Source organism: Cupressus sempervirens, chromosome 5 (genome assembly GCF_028749045.1).
Source record: "Cupressus sempervirens isolate cs-2001-9-10 chromosome 5, ASM2874904v1, whole genome shotgun sequence".
NCBI lineage: Eukaryota > Viridiplantae > Streptophyta > Pinopsida > Cupressales > Cupressaceae > Cupressus > Cupressus sempervirens.
Genome location: NC_143122.1, coordinates 785,548,492 through 785,571,691, shown reverse-complemented (window position 1 = coordinate 785,571,691; position 23,200 = coordinate 785,548,492). Strand labels below are relative to the sequence as shown.

General features: G+C 39.3%; 1 protein-coding gene across 4 annotated transcripts in view; it reads left to right on the top strand.

Annotated features, from left to right (window-relative positions):
- LOC149558280 (3-hydroxyisobutyryl-CoA hydrolase-like protein 1, mitochondrial) overlaps nucleotides 1-23,200 on the top strand; it is a 239,269-nt gene that overhangs the window by 144,701 nt on the left and 71,368 nt on the right. For all 4 annotated transcript variants that reach the window (XM_089832567.1, XM_089832565.1, XM_089832564.1 and 1 more), the window contains 2 exons: nucleotides 18,593-18,678; nucleotides 18,774-18,895. In XM_089832567.1, the coding sequence (XP_089688693.1) occupies nucleotides 18,593-18,678; nucleotides 18,774-18,895 (208 nt within the window). The remainder of the gene's footprint in view (nucleotides 1-18,592; nucleotides 18,679-18,773; nucleotides 18,896-23,200) is intronic.

Below are 23,200 nucleotides of genomic sequence, written 5' to 3'. Positions count from 1 at the left end.
GACTTGATGCAGCCAAATAAAATCTAGAAGGAATCAATGATCTATTTGTGGGACAACACTGTATTGCATTAGAATCTTGATATGATATATATGGAAGCAACACTTCATAAATGATGAGTGAAATTCAGAGAATGATAGAATTGGTACAATTGCTTTTTAATCTATTTGTTTTATAGATGGTACACTTGAGAGAGATGTATGGCTGTCTATCTTCCACTACCTTCATCTTTCTTCCTGTCTCTTGTTGTTGTAAAAGAGGAGATCCTGAAAGTATAGACATACACCATGTCACAAAAAGCAAATGGTTACAAGAACGTGTTTTGTGTTGCAACTGCTTAACTTCCTTGAGCTTGTTATGAACTATAAGGTGGAACTGTTGTTTGGCTGTGTGAATGTGGACTCTTCTGCTGTGTTACATAGTGTTTTGTAGTGTTACACAAGTTGTGAAGTTCGGTAAAATAGAATTGGTTTTTGATGTTTATAGTAACTGAACTTTTATTGCGCATGAAGCTTGATGCAATGGCCTGTGTTATGCATTGTTTTACATTGTTATACAAGATGAAGTTGATACTGCTATGCAATGTGATGTCTGGAATTTGCTAATGGTGCTAATTCAATCATGGGAGGTGTAAATGTGGACTCTTCTGCTGTGTTACATAGTGTTCTGTAGTGTTACACAAGTTGTGAAGTTTGGTAAAATAGAATTGGTTTTCGAAGTTGATAATAGCTGATCTTTTATTGCACATGAAGCTTGATGCGATGGCCTGTGTTATTCATTGTTTCACATTGTTATACAAGATGAAGTTGATACAGCTATGCAATGTGATGTCTGGAATTTGCAAATGGTGCTAATTCAATCAGGGGAGGCGTGAACCCAAATCTAAGATGCTTGACAGGTGTGAACTTGACCCTAAGGTGCTTGCAGACTTGTCTTCAGAAAATGTGAATCCAAGCCAAAGTTGCTTGTGCTCAGATCATTTTTAATTTATTGAAAAGCAATAACTCCAATCCAATGCATTAAGTCTTGGACACAATGCAAAAGCCTGTCTTCTGACTTCTGGTGACCGATCTTCATTGGAAATTGAGTTGGTATTTTTGATGATTTGATATAATGATATAAAACAGCTTTGTCTGTCTGCATTATCTGCAGAATCTAATCTATTTTATGCCATCTATTTTTTGTGTTAGAGACTAGAATTATGAATACAGAATATGCGTCATTATGTAGCATGATTCTCTGTAGATTTGTGGCATGACATGGTCAGAGAGAAGAACCACTTTTGGAACCCTATATATCTTACCAATTGTCTGTTGGTACAATGATACTTTGATGAAGGGCTATCTATATATAAATGCTAGTGATTAAGATTTTATGCATGTACAAATGCCCAAGGATAACATTACAAACATTAGTTGGGGCTATATCACATGATATTTCATCTTTGAAGGGATGTGTAACAGATGGTTTAAGTCAATACGAGTATTATCAGTAACTTGCTGTTCATGATTCTCCTTAGATTTCTGACATGACATGGTTAGAGGCTAAGTCACAAGGTTCAAATTCAATTTCGAGTTCGTCAATCATAGAATTTGGATGAAATTTGGCAAGGGTAAAAATTCGGAAAAAAATCAACATTAAGTCTAACATGTATAAATTTATTTATTTTGACTATTAGTAATATATCCACAAAATTGTCTAACATAGTTTGACATTGCTAAATAATTAAACTAAATAACTCAATACTATTTTAAAATAATATAATATTATTATTAATAACAATATTATATTAAATATAAAATTCAGATGAAGTTCGGAAAGGGTAAAAATTCACTGAAATTCAAACTTCATGGATGAAATTCGGTGAATCCTGTGACTTAGGTTAGAGGGAAGAGCTGCATTAGGAATATTACTAATCTGATTTTTTTGGTATTCTGTTACTTTTGATGTATGGCTATATATATATATTAGTGACGATGCTAGGCTGCATGTACAAATGCCTAAGGGTATCATCTCAAATATCAGTTGGTGCTGCATCATATATAATTTCTTCTTTGAATGAACATACAAAAGATGATATACATCTTTAATGGATAATTTCTATATCTTGGTGTTGCAGGAATTGAACTATCCCAATTTATAAGAAGGTGTCATTTTCAATTCTGCTACTTGAGGGTTTCTTCAAAACGAAGGTATTTCACGCCGTTTTCATAAATCAGATAATGTAGAGTTTACCCTTGCACCCACATTTTCAATGGAACAGGCATTCTGATTTGGCATGTGCTATTGGTGTAGCTTGTGTCGGGGACATCATAATACTTAGATTGTAGTCAATGATCCTTGTCGGTAAATTCTATATTGTAGTTGATGGGTAGAATAGTATCCGAATGGGCACAACGGTTGAGTCACCCCTTCGGGAAAGTATATGTACATCGTTTGAAAGGGACTTTGGAAGATCATTGTAATCATCATAATCATATTGTAAGCATTGGAGTGCATATTGCGTATATGAATAAAGTATCTGTTCTATGCTATATCTTGCTATACTACATGCGATAAGTATCTTTTTACCCTGTACAGTAAACATTTGGCACCATTGCCAGTTGAACCTGGAACGAAGGAAGTGTTATGAAGATTAATGTCGAATCTGCTTAACAAGGATAGGAATAAGATAAAAGATAAGGATGAAATACGCACAGCACAAGAAGTTTTAATTTCAGCACAACAGGCGCAGCCCAGATAGAAGCTTCAACAAATAATCGATGGGCATCGAGGTGGTGAAGGAACACAGATGGAGGGAGTGCATTCACCTAGAAGATTGAGGAGTGCCGAGGAATTGCTAGAAGAGAGTCGACAATGATTGAATTTGGTGGAAGAGACAAGGGAGGAGTTCCTTACCTTGTATACGTTGAGGGTAGAGAATCCGAATAGAAGGGAAGTAACTTGGACGGCTCGAAGTGCTGAAGGAGCAGGAGCGTGGAGTGAACTCTTCGTTCTTGATACACCCAACAAATGGATACAGGTAGTGAATCTAACAACTTCGCTTGAGGAAGATCTTTCCTCACCAGGTAATGCGGTTGTTGGAAGTAGGGTGGTTGTCCGAAGCAATGCGGTTGTGCAGACCAATGTGGGTGCTCAGAACAATGCGGGTACTTAGAATAGCATGGGTACTCAGGACAACGCGGGTGCGCAACAAGCACCATCACTTTAGAAGAAAGTAGTAATGGCAGGACCAAAAGAAAATTTGCTGAAGTTCAGTGGTGACAGAACTGCAGATCCGATCAAACACTGCAAGACATGTGAAACAATATGGACGACAAATGGTGTAACGGACGAGGATGACTGGGTTCGACAGTTTCCAGCGACCTTGCAAGGTGTGGCAATTGATTGGTTTGCAAATGACAATCCTCAGAAATTGACTACATGCACAGACTTTAGGAAGGAGTTCATAGCAGAGTTCCAACTACTAAGGGACGATAACAAAATTGTAGCAGAAATATACAACACAAAGTAGGGAAAGAACGAAATGATCCGTGTCTATGCAAGAAGGCTAAAAGAGTTGGTGGGGAAGATGGAGAGCCCATTGGCTAATGGATTAAAGAAATGATGGTTTGTTGAGGGGCTACGGTCGACTTTGAAGAAGAAAATGAAGATTGTATCTCCAACATCATACATAGATGCGTATAATCGAGCAATGGATTTGGAGAGAACAAAAAAAAGCAAGAAAAAGAAGCACAAATTGTTAGACTCAGACGATTCATTGTCCGAAAGTAGCAGCAATGACAAAGAATCACACAACAAAGTTTGAGCGTTGTAGAAAGATATGCTACGGATTTAAAAATTTGAAAAAGAATGCTGATTTAGTGAAGGGGGAATTGTGGTGTACTGACTATAAGGATGAGGGCCACACAAAGGGCTCCTATCCGAAAATCAATTTTGTGATATTTGCCAGATTGCAGGACATTCCATAAAGGAATGCTCGTTCAATATAAAGTCAAAGGGACATCGGCAGGTGCTACTGACAAAGGAAGTATCTGTTGGAGTGAGAACGAGTACAAACAATAACAACGCAACCTCAAGAGGATATTGCAATAATAACCAGTACGGAAGGGGTGGTAATAATAATAACATTAATAACAATGAAGGTCGGAGTCGAATACAGTATGATGCGAGTGGACGACCGATGATACAATGTTGTGTGTTCAACCTCTGGGGGTACTTCGCTAGAGATTGTACCACGAATGAGACACCACAACTGTTATGCAGATGATGTGGTCCGGTAGACCACGAAGATTTTAAATGCCCGAAACAGGGGGTGAATTTATTAAGCATCGAAACATGTGATGAGGAAACACTAGCCATTACGCGTGAGCAAGCTGAGAAGGCAAAGTACTCTAATGAAGAGAAAGAAAAGAAGAGGTTGCAGTAAGCGTGAAAGGAGTTGGAAAAACAGATGTGTTTATGTTACAAACGTAAATAGCAGAATACTTGATTGAATTAATCAGAGATCAAATTGATGTATATATACAAAGAGGAGAGTCGAATAGAATAGAAACATTCTATTCTAGACTACACCTAAATATTAGAAACATTCTAATATTTATCGAGATACAATAAGATACAATAGTGAGCATTAAAAAGAAACATGAAGGTTATTTTAATACCCCCCCTTAATGCTCAATCTATTTACTACACCAATAGATCCCCAAAATTTAACAAACTTGTCAGGACCAAGGGGTTTTGTGAAAATATCTGCTGATTGCTCTGAGGTAGGGACATAGCGTAACTGAATAGATCCATCTTCTACTAATTGTCGGATGTAATGGCAATGAAGCTCTATGTGCTTGGTTCGTTCATGAAACATTGGGTTCTTGGCAAGTTTGAGTACGCCCTGATTGTCTGAAAAGAAAGAAGTCAGACCTACTTGCGGAATATGCATATCTACAAGCATCTGCCAGAGCCAAACTGCTTCACAAGCTGCCTTGACAGCTCCTCTATATTCTGCTTTTGTAGATGAGAGTGCATGTGCCTGTTGCTTCTTACTAGTCCAAGTAACTGCTATAGATCCGATACTAAACACATAGCCAGAAGTAGATTTCCTGTCATCAACTAAGCCGGCCCAATCGGAATCGGTGAATCCACTGACCTTAGGAGTAGTACTCCTTGTGTAAAGAAGACCATAATTTGAAGTACCATGAACATAGCGTAACACACGTTTTGCTGCAATCCAATGATCAGTCTTGGGGTTTGTCATGAACCGTGAGATCTAACTGACTGCAAAATTAAGATCAGGTCTAGTAGTAGTAAGGTAGATGAGATTGCCTACTAGCTTCCTGAAGAGTGTTTCATCTACAGGAGGAGAAACAGATTGTGCGGATAATTTCAGACCAGTCTCGATAGGAGTGGAGGCAGATTTGCAATCCTGCATTCGAAACCTATCAAGCAAACTTCTGGCATACTTGGACTGAGACAAAAAAATATTGTTGGCAGTCTGCGAAACCTCAATACCTAAACAATAATGAACCAATCCAAGATTTGTCATATCAAAAGTTCTGCATTGATCCTGTTTGATTTCTGAAATCAAATGTTCTGAATTTCCAGTAATGATCAAATCATCCACATAGAGAACAAGAAAAAGAATATCATTACCAGAGTGTTTAATATACAAATTTTGTCTGACGGACTACGCTGAAATCCTTGACCAACCAAGTAATGATCAATGTTTATGTACCAAGCCCTAGGGGCCTGTTTAAGACCATAGAGGGCCTTTTGGAGTCTACATACTTTGTGTTCTGAACCGACAACCTTAAAACCTGGGGGCTGCATCATGTAGACTTCTTCCTTTAATTCACCATTGAGAAAGGCGCTCTTCACATCCATCTGATGAACTTTCCAACCATACTGAGCTGCAATTGCAAGAAGAATGTGAATAGTGCTCATCTTGGCTGTCGGGGCAAATGTCTCCTCATAATCAATGCATTCGTGCTGGTTGAATCCTCGAGCAACAAGTCTGGCTTTGTATTTGTCCAAGGTAACATCTGCATGGTACTTGACCTTATAGACCCATTTACAGCTAATGGGTTTCTTCCCAGGAGGGAGATTTGAAAGAACCGAGGTGTGGTTATTTTGAAGACTTTGAAGCTCAGCATCCATTGCTTGTTCCCATTCTGGAATTCCTTTGGCCTCTGCATATATCTGGGGCTCAGGGATACTGTGGATGTTGGCCATAAGAGCTATATTAACTGTATTGTGCTGAATGCTCTTATTTCTGGAGGTTCTACCCTCAATGAGTTCATCACGACGAAGATCACTAATCGTTTGAGGCCACCATTTTGGCCGAAGAGTCGAGGAGCCAATATCAGATGCTGTCGGAATAGCTGGATGAGAAGTAGGAGCAGGAGTTGTATTATCTGGAAGTGACTGAGGTGGTGTATTAGTAGCATCAGATGACTCATATAAAATAGAAGAACCCAAGTCAGAGATTGCTGAAGATTGAATCTCGGAATGTGGTGGGGAGTCAGAGAGTGGAAATGGTCCGAGTTCCTCATCAAAAACAAACATCATGAACTAAGATTAAACGATCAGTATTTACATCAATCAGTTTGTAGGCCTTATGTGCGTGACTATATCCTGTAAACATAAGTTTCTGGCTCTTGGAATCCAACTTAGTGCGTTTGGCACAGGAATCCATACATATGCCAGAGAGCCAAAAACTTTCAAATGGTTGATCGTAGGTTTGCGTCCAGACCAGGCTTCCTCAGGAGTCTTATGATTAACTGCAAGGGTGGGTGACCGGTTAAGAAGGTAGACAACTGTGGATACTGCTTCTACCCAATATTTTCTAGGAACATTTCTATGTTCTAGCATAGCCCTAGCCATTTCTGTGATGGTATGGTTTCGACGCTCTACAACACCATTTTGCTGAGGGGTGTGAGGTGTGGTGAACTGACGTCTAATGTCATGAGTAGTATAGAAGGCAGAGAAAGCAAAAGAACAAAATTACCCCCCATTATCGGTCCTAAGAGTACAGATGGAGGAACCAGACTCTTTTTCTACTAGAGCTTTAAACTGCTGAAATACAAGAAAGGCATCTGATTTTTGCTTAAGAAAATATACCCACATTTTGCGACTGAAATCATCCACAAAAAGTAAAAAATACTTGTTTCCAGTAATAGGAGTATTCATAGGACCGCATACATCAGCATGGACCAGCTGGAGTACTTTGGATGCCCGCCATGATTCATTATTCTTAAATGGTGTCCTATGTTGCGTCCCTGCTTGGCAAGCTTTGCAAACGCGATGGTTCTAGGTCTGAATATTAGGTAGGCCATGGACTAAATTATCTCGAGCAAGTTGTGCTAGATATTGAATGTTTAGATGACCGTATCGCTGATGCCAGAGACTGCTGAGAGCGGATGATTCGGTGATGAAGGCATGCTCAAGTGAATCGCCTGAATCTACTAGCCTATGAATACCATGATCCTCAAGACCGAAAGCAAGGGTAGTGCGAGAAGCACGATCAATAATCGAACACTTATTTCCACTGAAAACGACATCCAACTGAGGCGAGTGCTTCATAATCTGACTAACAGATAGAAGATTATGTTTCATGCCAGGAACATACAATACATTGAGAAACATGAGTTTTCTTCCTCCAGACTGAATCTGAACATTGCCCTTGCCGACAATATTGAATTCTTCGCCGCCTCCAAAGATTACTGAGTCAGATTAGTGAGTGAATTCAACAAACCAATCACGCCTATGAGTGAAAAGTCGGGAGGCACCAGAATCGATGTACCAAGCAGAAGATTTCACATGATTTGTAAGTATCTTGGCCATAAAGGCATGGTAGATAGATTCTTTCTGCTCTGAGTGTTGGGCAGCATTGGCTTGCTGATTAATTGAGTTTGACTTCTGATGTTGCTGATACAGGTGCTTATAATATGTGAATATTTCAAATGGCACAAAGTTCGAGGTGAGAAAATGAAAGACCCAGAAAAATTGGAGTACCCAGAAAAGAGCTTGAAAAACGCAAAAATAAAATGTTGTCAGAATTCGGATCCGCTGGCTCAAAAATTGAGGCACAAAAAACGAGGCACCCGCAACAATATGATGAAGACCCATTTGAGATCTTGGAAAACCCACCAAGAATATGTGAACAAAAAATTTTTCCGAGGTAAAAAACTAGGGTTTCGAGCAAAACCCTAGTTGGCGGCTTTGAAGGTCGGATTTGCAGAAAGAATGGTGGATTGCTGATAAAGAACACCCGAAAAGAGAAGATTATGGAAGATTTGCTGTCATGTATGTTGGAGTCAACCAAAAATGGCACTACAATACGCATTTTTTGCAAACATTCACGTTGAAAAACTCGGCTCAAATTTGTGTTTGATATGCAGTTGAGACGCCTAACAAAATTCGGCATGAGCAGAGAAATCTCTTAGCAATGATGAATTCGACGTGAGCAGAGAAAGAACGGACGCAATTTTGATGTTATACTGTAACAAAACACGAGTTTTCTCAAAAAAACGTGAGTTACAGACTGAGCCGCAAAACCGTCCAAACTGAGATGCAAAAATTGCGATTTTAAGAGAAATAAACTTGCGATTTCACAAAGGGGTCAAACCCTAGCTCGAATTTCTCCAAGCAGGAAAACCCTAGGCGGGTTTTTGAGAAATTAAGCAAATAATTTCTAGAAGAAATTATAATTTAAGTATTGGCTCTGATACCATGTTACAAACGTAAATGGCAGAATACTTGATTGAATTAATCAGAGATCAAACTGATCTATATATACAAAGAGGAGAGTCGAATAGAATAGAAACATTCTATTCTAGACTACACCTAAATATTAGAAACATTCTAATATTTACAGAGATATCATAAGATACAATAGTGAGCATTAAAAAGAAACATGAAGGTTATTTTAATAGTTTACCACGTAGATTAATTAAGAAATGCACACAGATAATGAACACGAACAACAAAACTCAAATTATTCGCATATGCCAAAACAATACATTATGCTCGCTCCTATCTGATGATTACAATGCTTCCCGAAGGGGTTATAAATACTCATCGAAGGGCCTTTCGGAAGGTTCTCGAAGGAACTTGTCGGGCACAAGTCGGCTACATAACAAATAATACATGCTATCCTACCTGTCGGCTCATTACAATTATTTATCGAGTACATCATCCCCCCCCCAAAAAATAGTCGTCTCTTGACGACGATACAACAAAATTGTGCAAGGAATGACCAAGATGCTATGCAGGGGAATGGGTCTGTGCTCTCAGATCGCTCAACTCGGCTCGAAGCTTGTAGACCTGTTCCTTTCGATCCTTTGGCTCCGCTTCTGCTTCCATCTGAAGCTCTATCACGGACTGCATCATCGCTCCAACTTCCCCCATCTCCTTCTCCTTGTCCGCTGCTGCCTGCACCTTCTCTACTGCCAACCGCTCCTTCGCTGCTAGCAGGGCTTCTCTCTTGGATTATCAGGCCGCCCTCTCGGATTCCCAGGCTGCTCTCTCTGAAGCCAACCTAGCAGCTGACTCCTCCCGAGCTCTCTCAGCTGCTACTTGATTTTGTACGCCTGCTTGTGCAACCTTACTATCTCCTGGAACAAAACCTCAACCCAACTGTCCACACCAAAACCCGCCGTGGTGGCCCACTCCTGAAGCATCTCATGAGTCTCGACATCTGGCCAACCTCGCTCCTCAAAACAGACTGTGAAGGCAGTTAGGCATCCAAGTCGCATGAACGAGATGACTCCCTCCAGCTCCTTCACAATCGAATCCAATGCCTGAGCCTGCATGGAATCCAACACCTAACGAGCCCGTGAGGCTAGAGCTGCAAAGTCGGTAGGAAATGCCTCCTTCATTCCCGCCTCCCATGCTGATAAATGTCTCTGCATAACCATCTCCACGGCGTCGGCCATACGCTCAATAGTACAATGTGATAGTCCAATATCTAGAATGGGCTGTGCTACCTGTGGCTGAGTGTCTACCTCAGAAATATCATTTCGCGTAGGAGTTGGTACATAAGCCATCCTAGGAGTCGGAGCATAGTGGAACCGCAAGCTCAAAAAAGTACTGACCTCTCGAATTCGACTCTCTCTATCATGCTCTGGTGATGCCAAAAGTGCTGCATCCATCGTCACCACTGCATTCGATCCTACGACCTCCAAGTGTACATGCGAAGTATTTTGTTCGTTGTCTAACTCCAGTGCTGGAAGATCAGCTACCTCCATGGCCGTCTCCTCTCCTTCGTCTTGTATGTTATCTACTGAAGGTTCCTGAACTCTTGCTGGCTGTGCTACGGTGACTTCCACTGCGGGCTATGCCTCGGAAACTCCAACTTGTTTCGCTACGGGAACTTCTGCTGGCTGCGCTATGGCAACATCAACTGTTGGCTGAGATACAGCAGGTGCCACAGGTGTTGCTACCGGAAGTGCTTCAGTAGGGGTTGAAAAAGTCCCTCGGCTGACGGGTGTTGTCGTCTGAGCAAATCATATGGCAAACCTAACTCCCGGCCAAACAGGAGAAGGCCTTACCCCGTGCTGCCATGGTGCTGCTACTATGACTGCCTGTTGGGGTGAATCGATCATCAGTAGCAGCCGCCTTTCCTATCCAAACCCTTGAATGTGAGCCATGCGTAGACTTGCTGGCACCAAACAGGGAGTAACAAGAACTGTACTACGCGAAAATAGCAAGGGGGTAGCCGTGACAACCTGAACCTCCTCATCATCATCTTCTTCCCCTTCTTCGTCCCCTATACTGTTCTCTTTTGAAGATGTCTCCTGACGGCCACTGTTCGTATCACCCCTCGTGTCCATCCGAGGCCTCTTCTGTCCTGCAGCGCCTTTCTGCCCCATGGCTGTATCCAAGTGCTTCCACCGCATGATCGGGGGTTCTCCAGGAGCAAGTGGTCCCAGTTTTGCCTCCAACTCATCTGCTGGAATCATTCGTGTTGCCGCTTTAAGGAAGAGGCCAATGGCGTAGTGAGGCATATAGAATGTCTTATGCTGGAGGGTCATGAACTCATGAATACGCTCAGCCAACACAGACGCCCAATCATACACTTTTCCGTTCATTATTCCATTCATCATAGACACCTGTGGAAATGAGATATCGGATGCCCTAGATGATCCCGTAAGCCTGCTTTTGACCAAGTCCATCAAGCATCGCCATGGTCCTTCCTAAATGTTTGTTTTTTTTAAACCCCTCCCCTTCGATGTCGTAGCCAATGCCTCTTGCTTTGCTTTCGTGATATCCCCACATACCAGTCTAATAAAAAATAGCTTTACCTCCTTAGAAATTTTCTTCGGTTGAACCTTTTGGCCCTGCGGCCCTGGAATACCAAAAACTCGCGTGAAATCAGTTGCCTTGAATGAGACCACCAAGTCCCTGTCTAAATACTCAAATGTACTCCTTCATGAAGCTCTGCCATAGGTCTTAATCATGGTGCGCAGGAACCCTTCATAGTCTCGAATGCAAAAAAAGGCATCCGAATAGCCCATTCTACTTGTGCTCTTCTGATGTTGGCTTTTACTAGATGCGTTCGGGGATTTCTTGCCACCATCTTCTGCAGTCTATTCCACTCAACCCCTCAAATTGTATAGTTTGTGGTGTGATTTCAGCTCCTGCAGGTGTCGGGGGTTTCCGTTTCTGCTTGCTGCTGGTGCCTTCATTCTGATTTCCCGCACTAGATATGTCCATGTCCTCCCCCACTTCAGACTATTCCAGTTGCTTCTTCCATTATCGTTTGCCTGCAGACTCCATATTCCTGTAAGTTAGTTATATCTTTGTCTTTTCCTAACGGTCTTTCAAATCCGTACGGTAGAGAATACTCTCAGAAATGTGTACAATGAATTGCAAACCCCCGGTAATGTTTCCCACAATCTGTACAGGAATTATCGTATGGTGAGAGCCTCAACAAATGCGTATGGCAGCAAGGGTAAATGTTTCAGACAATCTGCATCAAGCCATCCAGAAACCGCACCCCAATCTTCAGAATTTGTGATCTTGCAATCCAAATCCGTACACAAGATATGCTTGAAAATCCGTACAATTACCTGGCTCCAAAAATCCGTACTATGACTACATGAAAGAAGCCGTACTCTGCTTGCACTGGCTTGGCCATTCGTTTCAAAATCCGTACATTGCCTTTACTTCCAACATCCTTTGAAATTTGTACGTCGTATGACAGTTAGATGTTGCCCAAAACCCGTATAGTACTTGCATTCTATATAATCAATATGGTACATATATAGGAATCTGTACTGCTGAAAAATCCGTACAGCAACTATGGGATAAATCCATACGGTGACACCTTGAAAAATCGTATAGTGGCATCTGTACGGTAGCCTCCTTCAAAATCGTACAGTGCACTAAAAATCCGTATGTAGGGAGCTGGTAAAAGCCGTACAAGATGGAAATGGGAAAGTTCCAAGTAAAAAACACTGCCGACACCTCAAAGAGGAACTTGGCTGAACAAAACATGATAAGGCAGGTTATGCAAATAGAAGCTCCTATAAAATTAAATGACCTTACAATGCCTCTGTTGCGGATGACGATATTGAACATGACACCACTCCCGAAAGCAACAAAAGAGATAGGAAAGGATGGCAGCAAAGTGACTGCAATAGACCCAATGGTACTGGTACTCATGATGGGAAGACATCCGACAGTAGTAGAGATGGGTATCCTGGGAACTGTACTTAAGGACACAATTGTGGATGGAGGGTTAGGCGAAAACGTGTACCAGAGGATATATGGAAAAAGTTGGGACAACCTACATTGTGGCCACCTACATTTCAGTTGCTGTAGATCAGCACAGAATCAAGCCGTTGGGAACCCTGATGGCGCAGTTGGTAACTATTGGACCGCAACCATTTCTACTAGATTTCGTGGTCATTCCACTAAAAAGAAAAGGCTATGATGCTATCCTTGGACGGGGTTGGTTGGTGCAAGCAAAAGTTAAACATGATTGGAAACGAAATACCCTATGCATGGAATGTGGGGGCCGAAGATTTATAATTGACCTCCACACATAGATGATAGGTGAGGAAGTAGCATCGTCAGATTTCGAAGGCGAAGGTGGAGGGGACAACGAGGGGAAGAAGAGAATGGAATTTGATGAAGAGCGAATATTGAGACTGGAAGGAGGGTCTAACGATGATGACTTGGACTCAGTGAACAGCCTACTCCATTGGCAGATGGAGGATTATGAGCTCTTTCCAAGCTGTAATATGTTAAGGGTCGATGAAGGTAAGAAAGGAGAGGAAAATGAATGTCTGAAGGAATACAGAGAAGTGAAAGAAGGCAAGGCGATTACGGCTGAAGCTGAAGGAAAGAACATACCGTATGGCTAGTACAAGAGGAAGAACATACTGTACGAACCTAGAAAGAGGAAAGATTCCACTTTATGGAACATGGTGAACAGACCGTGCGAAAAGAAAAGGTTACACCGCACCATGGATTTAGTAGAAAGGTACAGACAACAAGGAAAACAAATTGTATGGTCTGCACAGAAAACAAAAAGGAAGGGCTTAATAAAAACTGCAGCAGTACAGAGTGATGGTTCTAGAATCAAGAATGCAATTATTGACGGCAAGGAATGGCCGCTGATGGAATTCATGGTATTGAGTTTAAGGATTACGATTGAGAACAAACTGGAAGATATGGAAAGTCTGAGAGAGAGGTTGTACAATTTAAATAAACTGGATGAGTGACGACTTCAGGCACAACAGGCCATGGAAGTTACACAAAATAGGCGTAAGGTATGACATGACAAGCATTTGAAATTGAATAAATTTCAACCGAGCCAATTAGCATTAAGTATAATGGGCGGAACGAGATCAGACCAGGAAAGTTCAAAGTAAAGTGGGTAGGACCGTACAAAATCCGCAAAGTTGGCGATAATGGAGCAATCAAATAATGGATATTGGATGGGAAGGAGGTGCCTGATGTAGCAAACGGGTGAAAGTTGAAAATCTACCACGAAAGAAATAACACACCTCCGCATCCAAACAAATTGGAGAAAATGTAAAAGTAGTAGATAAAGAATGTAAATCCGTAAGATAGGTAAATGTGAATAAAATAGAGTTGAGCACATTTCTTTAGTATGACTCAGAAGTAGTGAAAGTAATAAATATAGAGAATAGAACAATATGAGTACTGTACGGCTATATCAGCATGTGAATAACAAAGATGAGCCTTGTATTAACATGCCATACCACAAAGAGGTTCAGGCTAGAACGATACGAAGGAAGAAACCATTGTACGACTAGTAAAGATTAAAAGAAGAAGCTATTAATGCAAGTAGTCACCATATGGATAAAAGGAGAGACAGCATAGAAAATGTGAAACAAATATATACCGTACGACCCATACGAAAATCATAAAGAGGAAAGGAGATAGAGACCGTATGACACAGGGGAAGGTTATAGGAGCAATCAAAACACCGTACGACCACGTGTTGAAGAAGACTTTGACCGTACGGACATTACGGAAAGAGAAACTTGGCCATACAACTCAAAAGGAATAAGTACCATTGTACGCAAGGGAGAAACAGTAAGTAAGCACTTAGAATGAATACTGTATGGTGAAAGAGAAGATACCGTATGACCAGTAGAGGATAAAACGAGCAGATACAGAGATAGGGGAACTTAGCAAATGGTGCAATAAACATACTATACGGTCCGTACGGAAGCCATAAGGAGGAGAAAGGCAGTCATTAATAGAGATCGTACGAAAAGCAGGAAGACAGAAATTGTATCGCAAAGGAGGCAATAAAAAGAGGAATAGGAATACCGTATGGCGGAAGGGAAGACAATCATCGTATGGTAGTCTAGTTACCGTACATTAGTTCGTACAACCTCATCATAGTCTTGGAAAGGCGCTGTACGGTCAATTAGAAGTTTATAATAGAGGGACAATTACCGTACGACCATTGCAGAAGCACTACATCATGTGCCCGTACACCGTATGGAGTGAAGCTGCGATATAAGGACTACCATATGGACTGGGAGGAAGGACTATCGTGCAAACTGGTAGGACTGCAGTACAGACTAGAAGGGGGTACATTTGAAACACTGTAAGACGACCATTGTATAGACACAAAAGAAGGGTGATAAGATGTTCTTAAAAAAAGGACAACAAATGAAAACAGTTCATAATGAATAACGTATGGTGCCAAAGGGAAAGACATAAATAGGTAATAAAGAAAACATAAGTGGTTGGCACAAAAATATCAAAAAAATGGTGTATTCCATGTGCTTTTGTGTGGGTTTGAGGGTGCTAATTTGGTCTTGGCGGCTGGGGCTCTGCCCCAAGACCCTGCGGGGGCGTTACCCCTTGACCTCGCTGGGGGCATTGCCCCTAGAGCCTCGGTCAGTTCAGTTATCAGTCATGGGAAGTGTGACTAGTTGATGAGACTTGGACCTATTGTAGGCATAGAGTGTCTGTGTGCTAGAGGTGGAGAGAGCACTGGAGCAAGCCTTTCAAGAAGGGTGCTATGCTTTGAGGCACTCAGAGTAAGTGTTGGACATGAGGCTGTCTTGGTGGATGCATAGAGAGCTCGGAGGAGCTGACCATCCAGTTGGAGGCAGTAGAGCGACACTTGGCTTAGTGTACCTAGGAGTTGGAAGCAGAGAAGGCGACAGGTGGCTATCAAGGTCAGCTTGGCTAAGGTGACAATATTGTTTTAGCAGAGGCTACAAATGCAATGTGTTTTGGAGACCAGTTTGGTGTAGGCACGGGGGGAATGTGAATGTGATGTGACTAAAAAGATCTATCTTGTTATAGTTAGTCACAGTTAATGTATTCCATTTTGTTAATTTGTCTCGACATTTTGTAATTGTTGTCTGGAGACGACTTTACTTTTTGGGGGGATGATGTCGGTAAATTCAATATTGTAGCTGATTGGTAGAATAGTATCCGAATGGGCGCGTGACAGTTGAGTCACTGCTTCGGGAAAGTATATGTACATCGTCCGGAAGGGACTTTGAAACATCATTGTAATCATCATAATCATATTGTAAGCATTGGAGTGCATATTGCGTATATGAATAAACTATCTGTTTTGTGTTATATCTTGCTATACTAGATGTGATAAATATCCTTTTACCCTGTACGGTAAACAATCCTAAGTTAAGTGCTCGACTTCAAAGTCCTTTTTTCTTGTTTGTGTTTGAATCTCCTGATCAAAGTGGCTTCTTGTTTTAATGATGTATCTTGCACAATTTGCTGGCTTAGATGGTTTTGGTTGCTTGTCTAAAAGATAAGATTTTTTCATTGTTAAAGATCTTGCTCAATTGGAGTGTATTTGAGTTTGTAGACAGAATTGGTGCATATTTGAGGCTTCTCATGAATAACTTCATATTTTTACAAGAAAACCTTTGTGTTTGTGTAAAAAAGGTAGAGCTAGGAGACACATGGATTGATTGGATGACATAAATTTATAATCAAACTTGATACCAAGTATGTGGAGCCCATGTTTTTTAAGGATAAGATTGCTAGTTTTGAGAGGGAAGCAACATAATGCACTGTAGATGTAGAAGTATAGGTGAAAGAAGTAGCAGGGGCTTCATTGAATGATCTCGGTGTGCTTGAAAATGATACTTTTCCTCAATAGAAGTGTTACCATCTTATTTGAGGTCATCAATAGAGCTACTAAGAAGCTCTAGCTGCAGGAGATGCTATGATGTGCACTGTAGTCCATTTTTGGTCTATAGGTGAAGGAATAACTACTTATGACTTCTCTAAATTTAGTTTTTTGCATGCCTCTAAGTTCATATTAGAAATTTTTGTTTTTCTTAAATTGCCGCTTAGTTTTTGACAAGTCTTGAGTCTGACTCAAAATTTAGGCTTGCCAAGTTCATTCCAAATTTGATATTTTGAACTATGACATTATAAGCTTAGGCAAGTTTAAGCCCAGAATTACAGATTCATTATTGATAGTCATTGTTTTCCATTTTATGGATGTATAACAAGACTTTCAAATTAGAAAGTAACCAAGATTCGACAAAGTTAAGGATGCGGAGCATTGGAGCACTCATAGAGTCATAATTGTGTACGAGCAACTGTCTTCGGGTATTGCTGCAGATTTTTTGGATTTAAAGATAGAATGAAGCATTGTAGAAAAATGCATTCAATTCATGATGGGTTAACCCACACATTGGTAGGTCCACCCTCAACTTTTGGCTAGACACTCTCCCAATGTTATTGACTTTTTTATACTTGCTGAAGGATATGACTTCTAAATAAATTTTTTAATAAATAATTATAATATTTAACAATGATTGTGAAAATTTGGACTTAGAAATAGATATAGTTATGAGTCCAACATCTATGACCGGAGCCAAAATTTAATTCTATCAATCATGTGATATTCCTGAAAATAAAATATCATACATAAAAGTCCATAGTTTGCAAACTCTCCGAGTACTCTAAGAGTTGCTGAGTATTCTCAAATTTTTTTGCTGGGCGAGTACTCTCAAGTTTAACTCTCGCGTATTTATAGATGTTAAAAAACGTAGGTAAAAATGTTGATGTGGGGAAAACATTGGATTAGATGCATTTTTCACATGATTTTAGTGCTATAAAACTATACATTTTCTCTATTGAAATCTCAATTACTAATTTAATACATTTTTTATAATTGTATTCTACAAAAAAAAATATGTTTCTTTAAGAGATTTTAAATTTTAGTACTTTCTGAGTTGCCGAGTTTTCCCGGAGTTTTTGTTGAGTATGTGCCAAGTTTTTTCCGAGTTGAAAATTTTGGGCTTGCCGAGTACTCTCCAAGTCCGAGTCTGCAAACTGTGCATAAAACTATCCAAAAGTAGACTTATAACTGGATGCGTGGGATTCCTTTTTGAAAATCTTAAGGTCCTTATGGGATGCTAAAGTTTAAACTATCCCTCGATGCATTTCAAGATACCATGCAAGACTATCCCTTAATATTTGTTATAAATGTATCATGAATTTTGTGAATCAAGACACCTGCCTGTATATGCCATTACATTGATGAATAATTAATTTCTCTACTGAATGTTCTGTATTTACTATGACTCATTACATGCTTCTTACTTGAATATGCTTTACTTATACCCTTATTACCTGTATCAGAATGTACCCTTTATTTGGATAATTATTAAAAGTCATAACATTAATGTATAGGATTTTTATCATCTTATCATTTTGTAAATTTCCTTAAAAAAGGATATATAATAAGTTTTAATGTAATATTTTCTCCCAAACAATTTATTCCTCATGAGACTTTGTCTCATAGTTAGGAAATATGATAGTTATTTTAAGTGCATCACCTTGGAGATTCCCCAAGAGAATATTGGAGTTTGTAACCCTTTTGCACATAACCATCATACACACTAACTTGACACCTAGTGCAAGTGAGTATTTTACTCTTCTCCTATATTTCGATAGGTCTCTTTACTTATTCCTTTGTTTGCACTGCTGAGCGTTGATGCATTTTTATGCTTTCTGTACGTAAAACCTATAGCGTCACGAGCAGCTTTCTTTATGTGCCTGTCTAATGGCCTGGACCTTAGCTTTTATCAATTTAGCTTTGTAATGTAGGGGAGTACTTGGCTCTAACTGGGGACCGATTGAACGGAGCAGAAATGGTTGTTGCTGGTCTTGCAACACACTTCTCCACGAGCACTGTATGTTACTTTGCTAGCTTCATAAAAACTAATATGCTGTATTTGGACTTTTCAATTTGTTCTTATTCCTTTTTCATTTATTGTTAAGCAAACAGAAAATTAATTGGATTGAAGAGCGGTTAGGAACACTGGTTACAAATGATCCCTCTGTGGTGGAGAGTGCGTTGGATGAATATTCTGTTGCTGTCATCCCAAATTCAAATAGTTTTCTTCGAAGGTGTGGGTTGAATGCAATTTTCCTAAGCTTTTGCTTACACTAGTTTTTTCTTGACTGGACATTCTGATTTATATTTAAATTTAAATGATAGGTAATTAAAATAATTTTGTGCATCTTGAAGTCCATTTGTAGTACTCTAGAAGCATCTTGTTTAATTTAGATGATGTGAATTCATGTGCTGATTTTGGATATTATCATTTTTTCCTAATTTAAGGATGCCATATCAGAATTTCAAAGTGTAACATCAGCGTGGGTGGACGTCAGGACAGGAAAAAGGAAGGGCATAATTTGGGAATGGGGGGGAGGGGGAGTGGTGCTACATACTATACATGTAGAACACAAAATGCTAGTTATGAAATGATGTTTTAGTATAACATAGCAATTTAAAATACTTGCACATAGCAGAATTGCAACACGAACCGGAACCATTGAACATTCAACATAGTAACATAGTACACACCCAATACTAACATTCGTAAATCAAGATTCAAATAGAAATCCATACTATCAGCAAGTAGGATTTATATTAGTTCTATCAAATATCAATTATATCATAATGATAAAGATGATTACAATGAGTAGCATCATTTATGTTATGAATCATTGTAACATACCAGGTTACTAGACTGAAAAATAGATACCAAATTCTGAAATCATAAACAGTTAGGAAATTAAATCACATAACCATAATGCCGAAGTAAACATCTAGTACATCTTAAATCCTTTTCATGTGAAAGTAATTGCATAAATCTGAAGTAACTAACTAATAGAGGTCTATAACAGTTTTAAGAGAAATCTAAATCATTTCCATATATTTCATGAATTATATAACTTTTTACGAGAAATGAACTAGCAAGATAAAATAAAGAAAAGAACATACAAAATCTGGCTGAAGTATCCGAAGATGTTGTGCAAGCCTCAGCTTTTTGGCGAGTGGAGAAGCATTGACTTAGGCTTAAGCTCACAACCATGGACCTTATTAATCCCCACACAATCTTTTAACAAGAAAGACCCTCCTTACCCCAGGGTCAGGCTTAGGGCACCATAGTCCAGCCATCCGAGTTTACCGGTGTTTAGAATGTTTGCTCAGTAATGGGGGGCATGCCTAATTAACTGGCACCACTGACATCTTGTGATAAAAAATAGGCAAGCATGCATCTAAACAACCTTGGCCAAGGATTTAGATGGGTTTCTAATACCCAATCACCACTGCTTGGCTTGAGAACAGGGCACATATTGGACAAACTTTAGCTTACTGGGATGTATTATAAGACTTAATTTGATTTCAAATATTTATGTACTGATTTCTGATTCTTTCCCTAGGATGGATTACCTCCTCTTCATCCCCTTTCTATGGCTACTGCAGCTAGGGTGGGTCCTTAGAGAAATTAACTCTCATTTGTATATGATTCATTTTGATTCATCATGGATTTCTATCCATAGGTGGGTAAATCGCGAGTACAAACTTTGTGCAATGATGGATTCAGTTCTTACAATATTCGGATTTTAGAGCAGAGTTCACAGCAAAAAGAAAGGCAAGTACTGCAAATGTAAGACAGAGAAAAACATAGGCCTCAAGCAACTACGCATCTTGTACGTCTGTCTCCATTTAGAATTAACAGCTTTCAGAGAACTCAAAATCAGAAATGTCAAAAGCAACGATATAGAACATATACTGGTGCATAAACATTAATGTAAAGTTCGATGCGTTGAGACAGAGCACAATATCGGTTGCATGAATGCTGATCAGAACTTTGAGATCAGAAAAGCCCAAGAGCATTGATATAGAACCACATATTGGTGCATAAATAATAACATAAAAATCCAATGCATTGATATAGAATATAAATCAGGTGCATGAACGCAGAACATAACCTGGTCGATACTTCTTTAATGGCTTAGTGGGTGCTTCAACCCTAGCGTCCGAAATCAGGAAATATTTTGCTTGTGTAAGAGGTATGAAAATTTCCACACGTTTGAAGTCAGATGTGCCATGATATTTAACATCTCTTTGGCTCAAGTGAGTCGCGGCCTTTCCTTGTCTGCTAACTAAAGGTGATGTTTTCAAGATTTTCGGTTTCAAAGAACATAAAAGGTAGCGTCAAGTGTGTCACCAAATTTAAAACAATTTACATGATCGTGTCCCAATCGGAGATACAAGATTGATTTAATAAAAAGCTCCTTTGGAAAACGTCTATATATATATATATATTATTTCTAAATAATCCCACCAAGCTATTATTGTATCTAAAGTTGCACTAACAAAATAAACAAAAGTCCCTCATATAGAAATTTAGAACAGTTCTGCCTAGGACCTCTCATGACTCATGCAATTCTTGTTTAGTTAGTAACATCTCTTATTTGATGAAATGATATTAGGGACTTGTGCCGATTACAAGATACAACCTTCATTTAAAATTGTATGACTCATTGATGTAGTTGAAATGGTTGGAGCGGGTGCAAGAATACATTGGTAGCACCACAAAAGGCCAAAAGTCATATCAAATCACCACACTACCTAAAAACCCTTTAAAGATCTAATTTTATTTTAAAAATCAAATTGTATTACCTATCTTGTTGTCCGCTGAATTGGAAATGTGTTTTTTGCACTACCAAATCCTTCTTTTAATCAGATTGTCTAAACCATTCTGGAAAATATCACATGGGAAACCCAACTCATTCCTTTGCTCCCATAAACACAAAATCTGTAAATAGCAATTTGTTAGATTTAATTTCTGGCCGTTGATTTGAAATCGGCAAGCAAGATCTGTTGTAATTAAGGACATTGACTTTGTTTGAAAATTACTTTATGATGCTTTGAACATTGTTGGCCAATTAGCATTAGCCAGACAATATGATACTGTGAGCTAATGTTTTTGTAAGTCACTGTGACCACAACTTACAAAATTGTGACTTTAGGCAACAGTATAGTGAGATTTCTCTCTCCTCTCGGCAATAAGGGAGGCTCCCTTTTTACTGTAGGTGGCTTCAATAGGAACTTAACTGAAATTAGAAAAATGGCATTTCTCTTAACCAATTCCTTTTTTTTTAGGAATGATTTGCATACAACTATAAAATCCCAACTTAACAAAAGGTACATTATTGCAATGATAATATTGATGACCCTAAAATTGACATAAGACAACACTAGGGGCAGCAATTTACTTTTTATATTTTGTGGAATAAGTACAAGAGACCAAAGTCTGCTGTGATTATCCCCAAATTAAGATTCAAGTAGAATATCCAGCAAGGCACAATGTCTCTTACTGGTTACTTGTTCGCATTATATTGTATTTGTCATTAGTGACGACACTTATTCGATTCTGAATGATTACCGAGTTCATCACTCAGTCTACAGTGTATACCAAGCATTCAGTGGTTACCTTGTAGGTTCATCGCTTAAGTAGTTCATATCGAGCATTCCTGAAGCTACCGAGTGAGTGTGCAGTCCAGCAGTTCATACCGAGCATTCCTGAAGCTACGGAGTGAGTTTGTAGTCCAGCAGTTGATACCGAGCATTCCTGAAGCTACCGAGTGACTGTGCAACCCAGTAGTATCTACCAAGCATACAGTGTTCACCGAGCTTCACAGTGTGTACCGAGTCATCAGTTTGTGTGATGGAAGCCAATGTTTACCGAGTGATGGAAGTGTAGTGTTTATTGAGTGAAAGCAAGGTAAACGAAGGATTTAGTTTTTACCGAGTGATACTATATTTATTGTCGAGTAATTTATTGTGTACCTAATATTTGAAAAGTACCTTTTATGGAACCATTCAGAGAAAGGATTTTTGTGTTTCAACTTTGAATCATTATGATCATATGATTTCTATTTACTTCAGCTACAACCCACAATTTACATTTTACGTGTAACACAGTTACGTATGCATGATTGATTTATCATTTATGTTCCATGTTTATGTATGTTAATTTCTATTTGATGATGTTATAGTGTGTTTATGTTATATTCAATAAAGGGTGCATGAAATAAGTTTTAAATTGTTAAAATTTCTAAATTTAAAGGGTTTTTTAAAATTTGCCAATTCATAGCCGATTGATGGGTGATTCATGGATGATTCACGATTCAATTCGGCCTTGCCGATTCCGATCCGATTCCGATTCTCGTTACTTTGTACCCATCATTCTTGTTCTAGCTGGTATTTGGCTTCGCGCAAAAGAGTCATCACATTTTCAGAAGATACATCGTTTCCTTGCCTTGCTTCATAAGGGGGTTTGACGTGGGTGTTTGGAGGTTAAATGCCTGCCTTGCATATGTTTATTTAATTAAACTATAGTTTGTCATATCCAT